The 12,911-nt window shown below is 33.5% G+C and overlaps 3 protein-coding genes across 4 annotated transcripts; 1 reads left to right on the forward strand and 2 right to left on the reverse strand.

Moving 5' to 3' along the window:
• Window positions 1-2,322, forward strand: LOC114188709 (putative uncharacterized protein DDB_G0271982). Of its 2 annotated transcripts, none has more exons than XM_028077326.1 (2): window positions 1-1,503; window positions 2,197-2,322. In XM_028077326.1, the coding sequence occupies exons 1-2, from the start codon at window positions 368-370 to the stop codon at window positions 2,294-2,296; spliced, it is 1,236 nt and encodes a 411-aa protein (XP_027933127.1). In that variant the 5' UTR covers window positions 1-367; the 3' UTR covers window positions 2,297-2,322. The 2 variants fall into 2 exon arrangements, with proteins under 2 accessions (XP_027933127.1, XP_027933128.1); XM_028077327.1 differs by lacking the exon at window positions 2,197-2,322 and adding an exon at window positions 1,638-1,771.
• Window positions 2,323-3,905: 1,583 nt separating this feature from the next.
• Window positions 3,906-6,034, reverse strand: LOC114187594 (pentatricopeptide repeat-containing protein At4g31070, mitochondrial). Its single transcript, XM_028075872.1, has 2 exons — window positions 4,108-6,034; window positions 3,906-3,981 (listed from the first exon to the last, which is right to left on the reverse strand). Exon 1 carries the CDS (start codon window positions 6,006-6,008, stop codon window positions 4,185-4,187), a length of 1,824 nt encoding a protein of 607 aa, XP_027931673.1. The 5' UTR covers window positions 6,009-6,034; the 3' UTR covers window positions 3,906-3,981; window positions 4,108-4,184.
• Window positions 6,035-7,976: 1,942 nt separating this feature from the next.
• Window positions 7,977-9,708, reverse strand: LOC114186934 (anthocyanidin 3-O-glucosyltransferase 7-like). The gene has a single exon (XM_028075012.1). The coding sequence runs from the start codon at window positions 9,610-9,612 to the stop codon at window positions 8,245-8,247; it is 1,368 nt and encodes a 455-aa protein (XP_027930813.1). The 5' UTR covers window positions 9,613-9,708; the 3' UTR covers window positions 7,977-8,244.
• Between the last annotated feature and the right edge of the window lie 3,203 nt (window positions 9,709-12,911).

Genomic DNA, 12,911 nt, shown 5'->3' on the forward strand with positions numbered 1-12,911 from the left:
GAAAAAATGGATGTCTGAAATGGTCACAGCTCTATTTCTTCGGTAGTCGGTTGTTGATGATGTTGTTCCTACATACATAACTACAATACTCATTCTCTCTCTGCGCTTACAAGAGTGACGAAACTTGTCTTTCTATCCTTGTAACGCCAACCCAACGCCATCATCATCCATTTCATTTCCTCACACACCTCGATAAAGCCAATCACACCACCACCCTCTCGTTCTCTCTCTCTTTCCCATCGCAATCGCAATCGCAATCCCAATCCCAATTTTGGATTGGGTGCGTCTTATTGCATCGTCCCTTTGACGCTAAGATTGCTTGTGGTGTCAAAACCGGTTAGCCTCACCCAACCCAACCCAGACGCAGATGCAGACTCTGGGTTTGGTGGCTCCTGTTCTTGGATTTTACCACAGGTTCCTCCGATTTTTTATCCGCTTCATTCTCCTCATGTTCATGGATATCCCATCAACCTTCAACTTCCTCACCCAACTCACTGAACTCGGTTGCGGTTTTCTCCTCCTAGGTTACGTTTCGCGCATCTTCAACATCCTTGGTCTCCTCTTGATCTTCCTCTCCTGTCTCCGGTTTCTCCGGTCTCCGATCGGAAAACCGCCCAGAGAGGAAAATCTCAAGGAGGAAATAGAAAATAACAACAATAGCAGTAGTGGTGGTAGTGGTTCCAGGGAGGAGAATTTGGAGGATGAGATGTTCGACGTAGTGTCCCTGAGGAAGATGGTGAAGTCGGAGCGGCAACGGTTCAATGCGGCGTGCGCGGAGATTGAGAAGGAGAGGGGGGCAGCGGCCTCCGCGGCCGAGGAGGCGATGGCGATGATCCTGCGGCTGCAGAGCGAGAAGAGTGCAGTGGAGATTCAGGCGACGCAGTTTCGGAGGGTGGTGGAGCAGAAACAGGAGTACGATCTCGAAGTGATTGAGTCGCTACAGTGGACGGTGGAGCAGGTGGAGTCACAGAAGAATCTTCTCGAACGGCAGTTAGGGGTTTTAAGGGAGAGGCTCAGAGACTTCCTCAATGATCACGACATTCAGCAGCGGGTTCAGGAACAGGACCAGGAAGGGGAACAGGACCAAGAACGGGAACAAGAAAAGGAACGAGATCAGGAACAAGAAAAGGAACGAGATCAGGAACAAGAAAAGGAACGAGAAAAGGAACAAGAAAAGGAACAAGAAAAGGAACAAGATCAGGAACAAGAAAAGGAACGAGAAAAGGAACAAGATGAGGAACGAGAAAAGGAACGAGAAGAGGAACGAGAAAAGGAACGAGAAAAGGAACAAGAAAAGGAACTGGAACATGAACCGGAGCATGAACAAGGCACAGCCAGTGATGTCGATCTCGATCTTGATCTTGCCGTAGTTGACGAAGATATTGAACGTGATGAGGATGCCGATAGTGGTAGCGGGTTCTTGAATTTCTCTGTTGAATATAATGATGATTTAGATGCGGCCTCTTCGCAAAATCCCTCTCCCACACAAACACCCCAGCACTTGTAAGTTCACATGATGCACATGGACATGATTGTTCAATGAAAAAAAAAAAAAAGTGCCGTTTTTGCCTTTCAAATGTAAATTTTCTTTTATATATTTCTTTGCTGTTTGTTTTATCCACTTGTTTCATTGACAGTGATGGTGAAATAGCTACACAGGAATATAGGTTCAAAGTTGGCTCAGTTTTGCTGTATTAATTGTGTGTGTGAGTGAATTTCATGATGCACATTTAACATTGCACAAGTATCTGTCTCGTGATCAGGTTTCAAATTGGTTTTGTTGCATTCCTTTACCTTCTGGTTTGTTGCTTTTGTATCTGGTTTGTTGGAAAATATTTTTGTCAAAAACCTCACCATAGAAAAATATAGGAGTTGCTAGTTTCATTTAATGAGTGCTAGAGTTAGCTATGTCATGAATGAGGAAGCAAACAACCCAGTGAAGTGGGTCCTGTAGAGATTCGTTGAATCAAATGGGCCAGTGCTAGTGTCAAGTGGCGTTTGTCGGGTGTCCTTTGAGAGTGACCTTTCTTTTCTTCTCTACTTTATTACTAAAAAACTTCTACTCAGGCTTGTACTGGTCTCTGCCTAAAGTGTTCTACTTTTTCGTTCTTTACATCTTTAGGAGATTCATAACCAGAAGTTAATTTCTGAGTGTTTTGGATTTAGTTGCATGAAAGTTTGTATAAACTACTGCAGGAGTTCATCTCAATTCCAAAACTCCCTTAGGCTCCAAGATGCTGCCTACAGCCATTTCAATCTTCTGGTATTGAGATTTGAAGAAGATATTAAACATTAATTGTAAGATACAGAAATAAAAATTGTTGTAGAAATCAAATTTATCGTCTTTTGATCGACATACGAATGAGTTATAGTTTTTTGGGGGGACCCAAAACCAAATTCTAACTTTCATATTTTATTAGAATTTGATAAAATAAAAATATTTCGTAAACCTTTCGTCCTAGTTAATAAGGGACTTGAACATTTCTGAAAAGTTTCAAGGCGTCCTCCTGCACTCTTTACGTGAGTTCCGAAATGAAAAAGAAAATGAAATAATATAGTTCAATTGAAGTGACTAAAAATGTGAATTTTAAATAATAATAATAATAGTAAAATGTAATTTTTGTAATATATTATCTAATATTATGATTTTATATAATTTAATAAATGCATTCATATTGACAACACAAAACATTTGAAGACATGCCCGTTACATTGTATATCTAGTAACTCGATATTTCTTTTTTCTATTTTTAGAATGATGTAAAAGGTTAAATAACCATAGATTTCTTGTATACAAATAGGTAACAATGTAATTGTAATCCCTCCCTCAAAACAAAATTTGGACCAAGCTATGTATTTTTCTTAAAGCCTTCTTTTAAGTGGAAAAAACACGTTTCTATTATGTAGTTTAAAGAAATACGCGAGTGTAAAAAAAAGGTTAAAGGAAATATGTCAAATAGAGGGAAAAAGAAGAAGGCTATTGTTAGTAATGAAAATAGTAGGTGGGGGCATTAATTATTGATTCTGGACTTCAAATCTGGTCTCATATATAAGCTTAAATGATGAAATTCTTGAAACTGACTTCTCTAATTAAATGTAACAAAAAAGTTAGTCCTTGGAACTAACATAACTAATAAAATGGTTAATTAAAAGTCCTTAAATGTAAAAAAAAGAAGTTACCAAATTCAGTTAAAGTGAAAGTTTATTCTTTCTTTTTAGTTTTTCAAGAATTATAACGTTACAACGACTCATTTTTAATTTATTTAATTCTTAAACTTAACCCGCTACTCATATTTTGATCCAGGAGAGAACTATATGAACTTTTAATCAAGTCTTACATTTTTATATAAATTATTATCAAAAGCGTTACCATCTACTTCCGTATATTTTTTGACCTCCTTTATAACCCATATTATTTTTTTTTTATCAAGTTCATCATTTAAAATTTAAATACTTATCATGCAAAAATTAATTTAAGATATATTAACAGATTTCTGAATTGTAGTTTTAGTTTAATCAAATATCCATAAGTACTATGAATCATACAATCTCATTCACTTTTACATATTTATTTAGTAAAAACAAAAATCAAAACATCAACAATATAAAAAATTATTTCAAATTCCACACTTATCTTTTGAACCAGAAGTCAACATACTTTGGTATTTTCATCTTAAAATTACAAGGTGACGACTTTGCTAATAGACTACTATTTAAATGATAGTAAATGATTTTTGGTAAACTAAGAACAAAACTAATTTTCACATCAACTTTCACTTAAGTTGAATTGATTACACTATCATGTTATGTGAGCATAGACATCAACTTTAATATATCTTTTCTAATGACAAAACAAAATTGAGTAAAGATTTTAATATTTAGGGACTTATCTTGAATTCTTCAGGAAGAGATTCTTGGCCTTGAGTTCTTCTGTGTATGGAGATTGTTAGCCTTTGTTTTTGTACTAAATAAATTGCGAATCTGTTATAAAAATGTTAAGTTTAATACATCTTATGCCCAAATTCAACAAATACACCAGGAAGACTTGTTAGCACATATGTTTTTGCACAAAAAATAAAGATGACATTTGCTAAGAAATAGACTAACCAGTGCACAATGTACATTGGTATCCATAATCATGATTTTCTTTTCCATTTTTGTATAAAGCTATGCATTCTGCTATGCTAGAAACTCTCATCTCCAGCCTCAATGTGGCTGAACCCGTAGCATTTAATCAACCTTTGTAGTTTCATGGCTTTCCTCACTTGTTCTGTATCAAGCCAATGACCATGTTCTGCATAGATCATATTCAGCAATGTGTAATTACCAGCGTTATTTGGTTCTGATCTTATAAGATGTGGAGCTAGCATTTCTGCTATGTCCAGTCTTCCGTGAAGCTTACAAGCCGATACCAGAGAGCTCCATACTCTTGCACTTGGTTTCATGGGCATTGTTCTCACTATTTCCAAAGCATCTTCAAGGTTACCTGACCTTCCAAGAAGATCAACTAGGCATGCATAATGCTCAATGGTTAACGGAATTTCACAATCTGCATTTACTTGTTTGAATATCTGTTGTCCCTCAGCTACAAGGCCAGCATGATTACAAGCAGATAAAACTGCAAGCAAGGTGATTACATCAGGTTTCACACCTCTCTCTTTCATTTCATGAAAAAGATGCAAAGCTTGTTTACCACATCCGTGAATGCCATAGGCATTAATCAAACTACTCCACGTAATAGAATCTCTGTTCCGCATTTCTAGGAATATCTTACGGGAACCATCCAAACAACCACACTTGGCATACATGTTTATGAGTGCATTCCCCACAGAGATGTTATAAGTAAATCCACATTTAAAGACATGGCCATGTAGTCCACAACCATACTTTAGTGAAGATATATTTGTGCAGGCAGAGATCACTGCCAACAAGGTTACATAGTTTGGTTCAGTTTCCTCACTTCTCATCTTATTAAAAAGCTCCAATGCTTTGTAGCTATCCCCTCTTCGAGAATAGCTCCCAATGATCGAACTCCATAACACCACATCTCTACAACAAGACCCTTTAAAAATTAACTCCGCAAGGTGCAGTGATTCTCCACAATCACAATACATATTTATAAGTGCCGATGAGAAACTAGGACTTGATTCAAACCCACGACGAAATGCATATCCGTGAATCTCCCTCCCATGCTTAACAAAGCCTGGCTCGGCACATGCTGGTAACAGAGCAATTGATGTCACTCTGTTTGGGCAAACTCCCTCAGCCTGCATTTCTCGGAAGCATGCAAAAGCCTCATCATAATCTTGGTTAGCAATGCATCCAGATATCATAGCAGTCCATGAAACCTCATTTTTCACCTCCATTCCATCAAACACACGCAAAGCCATCAAATAATCATCACACCGAAAATAAAAATCCACAAAAGCTGTTGACAGAAACACCGACTCTCCTATCCTCTCATCAACAACAACAAGAGCATGAATCTGTCTCCCTATTCCCCTTGAACCAATTTTCCTCCCACACATGGACACCACACTAGCTAGCAACTCAGGCTTAGGAACAAGACCATGAAAATACACATCTTTCAACACTTCCAAAGCTTCTTGGAAACACCCATTTTGCAGATAACAATTAATCAAGGAGTTCCAGGTGATGGGGTCTCTGTGAGAGATTGTGTCGAACACTTGCCGTGCTGATTCAACATCTGAAAACTTGGCATACATGGAGATGATAGAATTGGACACAACTGCTTCGGAGTGAGAGGCTGTCTTGAGAGCCAAGCAATGAAGCTGTGTGCCAAAAGCATGAGATTGAGCAGAGGAGCTTGCCTTGATGACTGAAGGAAGAACAAAGGGAATGGAAGAGTGGGCAGAGAAATGGAGTTGAGTGAAAAGTTGAAGTATGTGATGATGCAGACCCTTTGAAAGGAACGTTTTGATCTGGTCGGAAGGGGAAGAACATGTGGGGGCCACAGTGGTGAAAAGGCGACGGGTGAAGAAGGACATGCAGGGCAGAGATACTCCAAATTCAGAGTCACAGACACTGCATGCCCACTTCGTTCAAGCTTCACTCTTATATAAATTGGGTATACTTTTACTCCTCTAATTTTATTTTTTTAATTTAATTTAATTTAGTCTTTCGATTAGTTAAAAAAGTTTAATTTATAATTTTTCGTTAAGTTAGAATTAAAACCATATATAAACACATGTTAAATCAGTGAAATCTTTAACTTTTTTAAAAAAAATTTATAAATTATTACGTGTCAGATTATCCGTCGTATTACTGTTTTGACATATAATTTTAATAATAATTTTTTTCGGTTTAATCTTTTAATTAAATTTTTTGTTCAAGCTACGATTCAATCTTGTCTTCTCTGATTTGAAATCAAGTTATTAAACAAACTTAATTAAAATTATATATATATATATATATATATATATATATCATAATAATTTTGTTGAATATATATATTAAATCACTCTGTTCAAATACCCAAATTATTTTATTTTTTACATTTTTTACTTTTATAATGTTTTACAAAAATAAAATTTTGTACATTCGTAAAAAATAAAATAATTTGAATATTTAGATATAATGATTTAATATATAAAACAAAAAGAGTTATTTTAACATACATATATAATATATAAATTATAATTAAATATATTTACTAATTTGGTTTTAAATTAAAAAAAAATATCTAATTTCTTTTATAGTTATAATTATATTATATTATGTATTTATTTTTGTTATATTATTGATAATAATAAAATCTATAAATTTTAAATATTTTATTTTTTGTTGTCCCAAAGTTCATGATAAGATCCGTCGTTGCCTACTACACTTTTAGTTTCTCTTTTCAAAATATTTTGATAGCTTTGTTTGCTTTCTTGTCATTATGTATGGGGATGAATGCATAATTATTCTTCTCAGATCCATGCATAGTATTTATCTAATAAATCAATAGTCACTTCCTTGTATAAGATTTCTCTACAAACTTATTCAAAATCATCATCAACCAAAAATATATATGCACTCAGTTTTTCAATTGTCTTCTAATATGACTTCAAATCATCAGTCAGATATCTCAGTTTTTCAATTGCATTATGCTTCATGACTACTTTTCTTATAATGGTCTTCCCTAAATATCTCAACCAAATTAACGTTCTATTATTTTGTTTAGTTGGTAATGTCACGTGGTTCAAAACAAATAGATAACGCAACACTTTTATTATTTTGTTGTTTTTTCAAAGATTCTCTTCTTGAGTGAAATCAATCGGAAAAACAGGAAAAGTGAATCCAGAATACGTGTTATATGGGAACAACAACATCGATTACTTAGTCTTGGCTGCAATCCTCTTTTTCAACCCTTTTCAATTTGTAAGTTCCTTACAATGTTTTGTTTTAAACAAGAATATCTGACTACAATTTCTTGAAAGCCTCTTTCTTGGTTTTTCTCATAAGATCTTGTTTTTAATGGAACAAAGCTTTCCCAATCAAGATCTTTTTCCAGCATCCAAACCTTCTTCTACCACCACTGCATATCCTATGTTTCCCTCTCATGAAGCAATGCAACAAGAACACAATGCCTCGATGAAGAATAAAACCTGGGAAGGTGTTCCTCTTCCTCTCAAGAAAAACTATTCGGGTTTAAATGGGTTTTCAGAATCAAATAAAATGCATATGGTCCTGTCAATAGAAATAAGACACGTTGCTCGCAAAAGGGTTTAATCAAAGTTCTTCAATTTGATTTTGCAGAGACTTTTTTTCTTGTTACTAAACCAGTCCCTATTTTTTAATAGGTGATTTTATAACCCAATTCATGACAGGATACTGTGATCGCTATTTGTGATGACGATGATGAAATCAAAGCCACATCTTTTTTTTGTTGGTTCAAATGTCGTAAGTGATGTTTAATTTTTTCAATTTCTTTATCTCCATCTCACTCAGATCATTCCTAAAAAATCACGGCCTTGAAGACTTATCGTATATTCTATTAATTTTCTTGAAAAATAACTGCAAGAAAAAGGTAAAGAAAATAACATTCATGGCTGAAAATTAAGTTTTCGTTCTCACTTGACGTGTGGGAATCCTCATCCAACTTTCTCCACTTTTTATTTATGGTCAACTACTCCCACCAGTGAAAGATGAGACATTGATCTTATTATTCCTCGACAAGAGAAAATATGTAAAAAGAAAATTACAGTTATAAACTGCATTCTGACAACAGCAATGACCTAATTAAGATCTAGAAACCACTTCCACCAAAGTGTTCAAATCTTGTGCTGCTTTACCTTGTGCTCCAGCTGCATCCACCACTGTTGTTTTCACTTTCACAGCATTTTTCTTCATCAGATTCCCCTCTTCCTCCACCAGAATCAGTCTCAAGCATTTCACCAACCCATCTTTCGTGAACACCCCACCTTCCACTCTCACACCAATCTCCCAAACATCCTCAACCATCCTCCCAGTTAACCCATGGTCGCCAAAGAAAGGCCTGCATATCATAGGCACTCCATTCGACATGCTCTCAAACACCGAGTTACAACCGCAGTGAGTCACGAACACTCCCACAGAACCATGTCCCAAAACCTGAGTCTGAGGAGCCCAAGCCACAACTTTCCCACGTTCTCTTGTCCTCTCAAGAAACCCACTTGGCAGAACACCCTTCAGATGCTCCTTCAGAGACCACAAAAAGGGAAAGCCACTTGCTTCCAACGCTTCCGCCACCGCCACGATCTCATGTGGCGGTGGTGTCACCACTGTCCCGAAGCTAACATACGCCACTGACCCACCCTTCTGCTTGTCCAACCACGACAAGCACCCAGTGCCGTCTGTGTCTGATGGAGGCAAGGGTGGCAGAGGCAGTGAAAGAGTGAGGAAACCAACGTAAAGAAAGTACTTGAACTTTGACTTCATGTCCTTAGCCAACAAGGGTGGGTCTAGTTCCTCAAAGAAATTCACAACCACTGCCTCGGCTTGAGGTAACACACTTCCCAATGACGCTAGTGTCTTCGAAAACAGTGTCTCCTCTTCACCGACACCTTGGATCACATCTTCTGGCAAGTCTTCAACTCGCATCTTAGACAATCCAGGAACAAAATCCAAAGGGGTGTCTCGTGCTGCAGAGTTACACCTGTGGCGTATCAAATCGGTGTAGAAATGTGCAGAGAGCGAGCATGACAAAGGAGGCCAAACCGCAACCCATGGAACGTTCAGGCGCTGAGCCACGGTGAGAGAGGGTGCGACAAAAGCATCAGCGATGACAGAAGTAACTCTCTGTTTTGTGTGAGCCACTGCCATGTCTATTCCCTTCTGCAGGTTGTGAGGACAAGCCTGAAGAAAAAGGTTGACTCTTTCAACTGGGTGGCCACCTGGAACATGACCCTCTGGGACTCCATCGCTTATACTGTAGAACTTGATGGTGTTTGGGATGTGGGGATTTGAGATGAGAAGAGGGTTGTTGGAGTGTTCAGTGCCTATGAATGAGAATTGCAAGTTGGGAGCAGCATTAGCCAGCTTCAGCACCAGGTTTAAGAGAGGAGTAGGGTGGCTTCCAAAGGGGAAAGAAAACACTGCAACATGTTTCTTCTCTTCTGAATTTGCCATAATTTTATCTCAGAGAAATCAGAGCAATGGAGTTTTGAAGTTCTCTCAACACTTAAATATATATTCATGATTCCATCAACCGTTCCTTCACCATCTATCTGGGAAGTGTCTACTTGTCCACTTTACATCCATTCATATATTTTTTTTCTATTTTTTAGACAAATAATTATTTGTAAAAAAATAAAAGGTAAAATAAAAATACCAAAAGAACTTATAAATTTTTGGGACTATAATAATAATTTCGATAACAATTTATAAAATTAAAAATTATTAGTTACTAAAATCATTAAAAAAAATTAAATTTTGTTTTTAAAATTATTTTTTAATTAAGAATTTTCTTATATATTATAAGTGTACAAAATTATTAAATGTAGTTTCATATAAAAAAATGTTAAAATTAATCAAATATGATCATCTCCCTTGTTTTTTCTTCTTTCGAGTTCCTTCCATTCAAGTTGTGGTTGGGGTTATAAATCCCTTAGCACCACGTGAACAGAAGGTCACTCTCCGGTAACAATTTTTTTTTTCCAAGGATTTTTAATAAAAATTGAAATGAACTTTTTTTCTTACTTTAGAATTACCTAATACGTATAAACTCTTTCAAATGTATTAAAGCCTATACCCCATGAAGCACCACAAGTGTGAAAAGCTTATAATTTCTGTAATAGGAGAAAAGTATTAATTGATGTGTAGTGTATAAAAGTAATTGAGGAGAAAAATTAAAGGAATAGGAGAATATGAACAGCTTATAATTTCTGTAATAAAAATATCTTAAAATCTTATGCTTTAAATAAAATAATATATTTGTGTTTCAAATATTCATCTTAAAATAAAAGTTGCAGCACCTCTGGGTAGGGATGGCAACGAGGCGGGACGGGGACGGGTTTCACTATTCCATATTTATTTCCGTAAAAAAAATTCATCATCATCCACATATCCAAAATTAACGGGTATCAAACTTTTGTCTCATCCTCATCCCCACCGGGTAACGGATATAATCCCGTACCCATACCCGTACCCATTTTCTTACTACTTTAATATTAATTTTAATTAATTTTTATAAAATAATAAAAAATTACGGTAAAGGAAACATAATATTATCAAATATTCAATATTAGGAGTATAGTTGTTTCTTCGATATCAAATACTTTGAAATAAATTATAATTGTTTACATTTTAGATTATAATACCAAATAAAATTTAGTGAGAACCAAAACATTTATTAAATTTGCAAACATTAATGAAACCTAGTTGATAAATTTTAAAAATATTTTTAAAAAAATATAAAAGGAAAAAATATTTAAATTAAAATATATTTTAAATGTTTGTTTACTTCAATTTTTTAAATTATAATGAATATATTTTTTATATACTAATAAAAGTTATAATACATCACTTGATCAAAATGATGCAAAGAACAAATAATAAACATAATAATAAATTTTTAATATAGATCTTGTATCTTTTGAACCACAATATATGTTGGATGATGGTAAAAAAATATTCATGGCAATTACATTAAATTTTTATATTGTAGTAAATAAAACTTATTTATACAATTATAGTGAAAAAATTAAAGTATGATTGTCATGAGTTAGAAAATAAAAAATAATTAGATAAAATTTATCGAAATAGTATTCTACATGATGAAAATAAACAAAAAATAAAAATATTAAAAAATTAACAAATGTGTGTCTTATAAACAATTTGTAGACTATTGGAAGGAATCACACAAAGGAAAACAAATATATAATTAAGGGTATGATAAGATGAAAAATATCTTAGAGATCTAAGAAAACTTTTTAAATATCAACATATATACTCAATAGTTGATAAAAAAATGACACAAAGAACAAATAATAAACATAATAAAATTTTATCATAGATCTTGTATCTTTTAAACTCCAATATATATTGGATGGTGATAAAAAAATATTCATAGCAATTACATTAAATTTTTATATTATAGTAAATAAAAATTATTTATACAATTATAGTGAAAAAATTAAAGTATGATTGTAATGAGTTAGAAAATAAAAAATAATTAGATAAAATTTATCGAAATAGTATTCTACATGATGAAAATAAACAAAAATAAAAAGATTAAAAAATTAACATATGTGTGTCTTATAAACAATTTGGAAACTATTGGAAGGAATTGCACAAAAAAAATGTATAATTAAGGTTATGATAAGATTAGAGATCTAAGAAAACTTTTCAAATATCAACATATATACTCAATGGTTGAGAAATAACAAAAATTGTTTTAGCGAAATAAAACAGTTCTTCAAATGAAACAAAAATTAATAATAATTATAAGTAAAGAATTTTTTTATATTACCTAGTAAATGAAATGTTTATGCTATTAAACACTTAAATTGAGAGTATTAAACATTTTAATGTGAAAGAAAAATATACAATAAATCAAAATTTAAAAAATAATATAAATATTCAAATGTTAGACATAAAATTTTTTAATTGGCATACATCCTTTTAACATAATTACATAAAGATTATGATAAGATAGAAAAATATATTGGAGATGCGAATGAGTTTCATGACAAACCAAATATTCAGAAGAAATAAGAAATAGAATATATATATATATATATATATATATATATATATATATGATTACTTAATTAATTGTGAATATTTTAATAATTTAAACGAGGATGGAGATATGGCGGGGACGGGTATCATGGCGGAGATATATTTATCCCCATCCCCATCCTCATACCCAATTGAAAAAATCAGAAATTCCCCATATCCATACCCAGTCAATGCGGGAATTTTCCGTCAAAACGGAAACGGATTCGGACAATATTCACGAGAACGCGGACAATATTCACGGGAACGAGTTTATTTGTCCGTATATATTTATTATATTTTCAAAATATTTGAAATTAGAATGGTTGTTGTCTTGTTACGTCGAAGTCAATGCATTTAATGCTTGTCTTGTTGCGCCTCCAATTTACTATTACATGTTCCTCTTTTAATATAATTTATTCAAAAATTTATGCTGTGTCTAAAATAATATTTGGACAAAATTTTCTGTAAAAAAAAAAAAAAAACCTTATATGAAAATCATTTAATATGTAAGTTAGTTAATAAAAAACGTTATAATTTCTCCAAAATTTACTTATTAATTTTTCACAAAGTAGTTTAAATTTATAAAAAAATATTTGTACAGTATTCCTTTTGAAGAAATCTCTTCCAAACACAACTTATATAAATTTACCAAAGAAAATTAACTTACTTTCAAAATTATTATTACGTAGCTAATAGAGTAAATTGCT

Source organism: Vigna unguiculata, chromosome 6 (genome assembly GCF_004118075.2).
Source record: "Vigna unguiculata cultivar IT97K-499-35 chromosome 6, ASM411807v1, whole genome shotgun sequence".
Lineage (NCBI taxonomy): Eukaryota > Viridiplantae > Streptophyta > Magnoliopsida > Fabales > Fabaceae > Vigna > Vigna unguiculata.

Excerpts from the sequence above, each read along its gene's own strand:
- LOC114187594 (XM_028075872.1), bottom strand. The coding sequence starts at position 6,008 with ATGTCCTTCTTCACCCGTCGCCTTTTCACCACTGTGGCCCCCACATGT.
- LOC114186934 (XM_028075012.1), bottom strand. The coding sequence starts at position 9,612 with ATGGCAAATTCAGAAGAGAAGAAACATGTTGCAGTGTTTTCTTTCCCC.
- LOC114188709 (XM_028077326.1), top strand. The coding sequence starts at position 368 with ATGCAGACTCTGGGTTTGGTGGCTCCTGTTCTTGGATTTTACCACAGG. Across the intron at positions 1,504-2,196 it reads ACACAAACACCCCAGCACTT|GAGTTCATCTCAATTCCAAA; the intron begins GTAAGTTCACAT and ends AAACTACTGCAG.